At 42.3% G+C, this 5,744-nt stretch overlaps 1 protein-coding gene across 1 annotated transcript; it reads left to right on the forward strand.

Moving 5' to 3' along the window:
* The first annotated feature begins 728 nt into the window (after window positions 1-728).
* On the forward strand, window positions 729-1,772 carry LOC123048785 (transcription factor MUTE). Its single transcript, XM_044471819.1, has 2 exons — window positions 729-1,329; window positions 1,450-1,772. The coding sequence occupies exons 1-2, from the start codon at window positions 784-786 to the stop codon at window positions 1,549-1,551; spliced, it is 648 nt and encodes a 215-aa protein (XP_044327754.1). The 5' UTR covers window positions 729-783; the 3' UTR covers window positions 1,552-1,772.
* The last annotated feature ends 3,972 nt before the right edge of the window (window positions 1,773-5,744 follow it).

Raw genomic sequence — 5,744 nt, forward strand, 5'->3', positions numbered from 1 at the left:
CGCGCCCTCCGCCGTGCTCCTCGGCGCCTGGCTCGCGCGCCACCCCGCCGTCGCCGCGCGCTGGCCCTACGGCACCCGCGCGTGCTTTTATTTTTGAAAAAAGATTTTTCGTGGCAACACCTTTTTTAATAAACAGAGGATATATGCGTGATTAAATAAAAAGTAAGGGTTGTTTTTGTAAAATAGCATGCCACTTATACGCACGGGTCCCAGCCGTCAGATACACCGTCAATACGCGCTTATACGGCTGTCAGACTGTTTTGCAACACTTAGGCTTAGAGTTGGTACTGCATGGCAAAAAAAATGACTAATGGTACTGATTCGTTACGACGTGCCGAAGTGTGGTAGTTCCCTGCAATTAACTCGGTGAAAACTGAAGCAGGGTGCTGATCTATAACTTATCTACCGAAGGCCTCAACGGCTAGATGAGCAAACAACTGTGTTTACTGTATGATGAACTTTCTGAACTGAATGTGAATGAAACCCCACTGCACGCTCCACGACGCCAGATCCGTCCGTGGCGCCCCTGTCACGGGCACTGGCAGCGCCGCGCCAAATGCGCCCAACAATAAATGAAGCACGCGCGCGCTCACACGTACGACGCGGCCGCTTCACTCCCATGCACGCACCAACGCGCGCACGCCTAAATATCCGCGTCCCGGCGCGGCCGCCTCCGCGCACCTATATATTCCCACGGCGAGGTGCATGCGGTGGTCGTCAGCCAGCTCTGCTACCGGCGCGGCCACCGTACCCGATCGAGCTGCTGTGGGAAGAAGAAGGAAGATGTCGCACATCGCGGTGGAGCGGAACCGGCGGCGGCAGATGAACGACCACCTGAAGGTGCTCCGGGCGCTCACGCCGGCCTTCTACATCAAGCGCTGCGACCAGGCGTCCATTATCGGCGGCGCCATCGAGTTCATCCGGGAGCTGCACACCGTGCTGGACGCGCTGGAGGCCAAGAAGAAGCGCCGCCTCTGCAGCCCCACCCCGAGCCCGCGCTCCCTCCTCACCTGCTCCACGCCCACCAGCGCCGGGGGATCGGCCTCCGACGTCTCCCCCAACAGCAACGGCAGCAGCGGCGGCAGCTGCATTGTGCCGCCCGGCATCGGCGGCGCCGCCGTGAAGGAGCTCGCGGCCTGCTGCAACTCCCCGGCCGCCGACGTCGAGGCCAGGATCTCCGGCGCCAACGTGCTGCTCCGCACGCTCTCCGGCCGCATCCCCGCCCAGGCCGCCAGGATCGTCGCGCTGCTCGAGAGCCTCCACCTCGAGGTGCTCCACGTCAACATCAGCACCATGGACGACACCGTCCTCCACTCCTTCGTCCTCAAGGTACGTAGTAATTAACTCCATTACCGGATTAAATGTGCTGCGTGCGTGGATTATATATTCCGTGAACGCATTCGATCAGCTGCCTTCAGTCAGTGAATTAATTGCACTGTTGCATTGCAGATTGGGCTCGAGTGCCAGCTCAGCGTGGAGGATGTCGCCTTCGAGGTCCAGCAGACCTTCTGCTACCACCAGGAGCTCGACTACTCATCCATGGCGATATAATTAGTCGCTCCTTCGTGTGCAAATTATATAATTATATTAAGATACATCCATATGCAACTTCAACATGCGCTCCATGTCTAGATGCCCTAATTTGCATATTACTTTTCTCTCGAAAGTAATATATATAGTGTTTCCATTTGGCAAAATATAATTACTGTCCATGTAACTCTTGTGATATTGTTTCAAAATGTAAGTCGTGTATGCAAATTATTTTGATGACATCTTCTGGGACTTGTACTTATTTACAATTTTCTAGTATTTCCTTTGTTTATCAGAAAACATGTACACCGAACAATGCATCATTGTTTTCCTTACACACCGCCGCTAGCTGGAACCGGAAGCCATGTTCCATAACCAAAGAACAACAGAACAGTAATGCAATACACACCAAAGTCTCCAGCATAACCCCACACAAACATCTTGTGATGTACTCCCTTCGTCAATCTTAATACAACTTTGTATTTTGGGACGGAGGAAGTACAAACACGGTTCCAGTTTGGAGTCTCCGACCACACACCATTGGGAGGGTCTGAATTGTACAGGAACACTGCGGTGTTGCTTTTTGATGATATCGGAATGTCTGGATGCAAATCACTCGGAGTGTCCAAAACAAAACTTTCAATTCATGGTTAGTTGGCCAGGAGGTACCAGCCAAAAGTCACTCAAAGATCCCGAACAAGAGCAATACACTCATGTAGCAACCCGTATATACCCAACACCTCGCTTGGAGGGTTCTAGTTGCACAACACGCCATTGACTAACCCTCTAGATGATCTTGGATGCTCTGGGCTGAAACCACTTATGGGTCTGGCATGTAAAAGATGCTAGAGTTAGGATTTGGAAATACAATGAATTTTGAGGGGCTTTGGAATTTGATCTTTGAGTACTTGACAAGAAAAACTTCACCTCACAAGGTCCAACATCCCCTTTTGATTGTATTGGCATACCTATGGACTCAAATTAATCTTGGATCCCTAAAAGCTAGAGCAGTGTCCTTATTATTCATAACACTTGATTGTTAGATTTTTTTTCTAGGGGTGAAGAACCATCTTCCAAAATTAGTAAGGTTGACGTAAATGTTTGGTGAAAGAAACTCCATCAAGAATCACACATGCAAAGCTTTCACAGGGACCAGCTAATAAGAATGCCTTCCTAGAGTCGGATTTCTATAAGAACACAAACCATATGTCTGGAACACATTTGAATATGTTGTGATATGCTTCATAATGCAATATAAAATGTGCAAATGTGACTTCTAGAGATAGCTATGATATGTCAATATGAAGTATAGAGTGTGCGGAAGTTGACAACAAGTTATTTAACACACTGCAATTGTTGGTTTGCTTATACCTTACGATACATTGGAAACCTCGATACTTATATATGTTTAGAGCTCTCTACCAAGAAGTAAAATATATATGTGCACTATGCTATTCAATACCAAGTACAGAGCATGCACAAATTGCCAACTGGTTATTGAACACATTCTATTTTTTCCGTTTGCTTATACCTACTCTAAGAACCTCGATGGGGATATTTGTTGGTCGTTTGAAAAGAGATGGTAATTGGTCTATCACGAGTTTCTGAATGAGAGAGTGATTATGTAATATAGTGATCTCCAATTCTAACATGGATTTCACATTTCATGATATCGAGTTATCCATATTAAGCTTTCAATGCAAATTCAAATGTATATGATGACTCCTAGGATAGTGAGAAAACTTTGTATGTATTCATGCGTAGGACCGCACACAGACATGTACCACGGCAATTGAGTCAATATATATAGTGCATGTAGTTATCATGACTGAATGACTCTAGGAAAGGAAAGCTTTATCAAATTCTCCTTTTCAAAGTTGCACCTACAACTACTCATTGGAAATAATCCTATTCTTATGGGTAAATGTTGTGGGCTTACAAATTTGCTCATGATCAATTGTATTGTGGATTGTCTCATGTCTCTTGATTAGTTGATATTTATCCCCTAAATATCGCAAGTTTCCTACCTCCAAACAAAATAGTTACTTGTTACTAATAACAAATCAAAAGATTAGTCTACATTCTTCCTTAGATCTCGTATTTACTCCGATAGTTCTAACAAGATTTTTTACGGATCTTTACTGAAAGATATAACATATGTATGTTTGTGTGTGTGTGCGCACACACACACAATATAACATATAACTAATGTATGTGTCACAAATTAGACCGTCGGGGCATGTCGCGCGCGCACACACACACACACACAATATAACATATAACTAATGTATGTGTCACAAAGTAGACCATCGAGGCATCACGTTTTTTCTTGCATCTAAGGGATTTTGTTTTAATTAAATATATTTTTAGTGGATATGTCTTTACAATAGAAAACTTGCATAACTTTTCTACAAAATACCATTTTAATTTGGCGTTGTGCAAATGTATGTGTGTTAATTATAGACGTTAGAATTGCATAACATGATAAATAATATATTACTATTCACCATAACTGTATTTGGTTAATAATAATAATAAGTAGTAGATACAAATTACCAATATAATCTTATAAAATTAATTATAAACAAGTATAAAAGTTTAGTACATGGAACTAATTGGCTATGAAACAAATTTCCTCTCCGTCTGATGATTACATGGAGATTCGTGCTTGCTCAAGTTGTTATTGGGCATTTTTTATGTTGGTCTCTCATCTGATTGGTTTGCGTCCGCCCATTAACTTGTGAGTGTCATGTTTTGAATGTTCAGTTATGAACCCAATATCCTATGTGAACAGTAATATTCATGTGTTTTGGTCAAATTTTCATGAAATTCTACTGTTTTTGTTCCACGGTTTTCTTTAGTACTATCGGGAAGAGAGCTAGAGATACTGAAAAAGAATTATTTGTTTACCCAAATAGCGCTAGAGACTAGAGAAGGATTTACTTGCCTGTTTTCTGTCTGCTTCCAGGTTTCTCATGCTGGTTAGCTCTCAAAGACTATTTGCAATTTACATGTCACTAGCAAATAGTATGGTTCATTTATGTATTTGTTTTCAGCATGATCTCTAGTTTAACTCTTTTTATGTTTCCTTTTTACAACGAGTTTAAAGACTATTTACTATTTGCATGTCATCGTAAATAGTTTGATTCATTGTATGTATGTGGGGTAATATCAATTTTCCAGCATCCTCTTTGTTTGAGTACCTAAATATTTCAAAAGAAGCTCTCCCACCTTGTAGATGAAAATTTAGTCATAAAGTTGGGACCTTTCTTCGTCTAATCCCATATAATATATTAGTCGCTCCTTCATGTGCAAATTATATAATTATATTAAGATACATCCATATGCAACTTCAACATGCGCTCCATGTCTAGATCCCCTAATTTCCATATTACCTTTCTCTCGAAAGTAATATATATAGTGTTTCCATTTTGCAAAGTATAATTGAGGTCCATGTAACTCTTGTGATATTGTTTCCAAATGTAAGTCGTGTATGCAAATTATTCTGATGACATCTTCTCAGACTTATACTTGTTTCCAATTTTCTAGTATTTCCTTTGTTTCTCGGCAAACATGTACACGTAACAAATGCATCGTTGTTTTCCTTACACACCTCCCCTATCTAGCAAGCCAGGTTCCATTACCAAAAAACAGCGGAACAAAAGTGCAAAACACACACCGAAGTCTCCAGCAAGCCCCTACACAAACATCTTGTGATGTGACGGTCTTTTTCATTCAGAAGATTCCAAAATGTATGAATAGAAAGGATGCAAAAACAACATGTACTGTTTTTTGAATCCTACATGAATGCAGAATTTGAAACATAAACATATGCTATAGAACTTGCTTGCTTGCTTGCATCACATACAAACACATGGTTTATTTGAAGGATTAAGTGATTGTCATGGTTTATAAAGGATCCTTTCCACTAGGTTGGACTCGATAAAAAAACTATTGAACTTTTTTCTCCGAAGATGAAGAAGTAAACACTAGTGTGGCTGATTATCTCCGACGATGGTCGCGGAAATAGTGTCTCCCCGGAGCAGTTTTTTTAGTGCCTCGTACATGCATGCTTTCAAGGTATTTATTGGAAAATATGACCACCTCGGATACGATACATTCCGCTCGCCAGCCCACCTCATATAGGTTTATTCCATGGTGTGTTTTCTCGTCAACTGCCTTTAAATGTCCCTTTCGAGGCAGACTATATGGTT

Source organism: Triticum aestivum, chromosome 2D (genome assembly GCF_018294505.1).
Source record: "Triticum aestivum cultivar Chinese Spring chromosome 2D, IWGSC CS RefSeq v2.1, whole genome shotgun sequence".
Lineage (NCBI taxonomy): Eukaryota > Viridiplantae > Streptophyta > Magnoliopsida > Poales > Poaceae > Triticum > Triticum aestivum.

Bases quoted from the DNA above. Each gene is read 5' to 3' on its own strand.
- LOC123048785 (XM_044471819.1), top strand. From the start codon at position 784: ATGTCGCACATCGCGGTGGAGCGGAACCGGCGGCGGCAGATGAACGAC. The intron at 1,330-1,449 runs GTACGTAGTAAT...GTTGCATTGCAG, and splicing joins TCCACTCCTTCGTCCTCAAG to ATTGGGCTCGAGTGCCAGCT.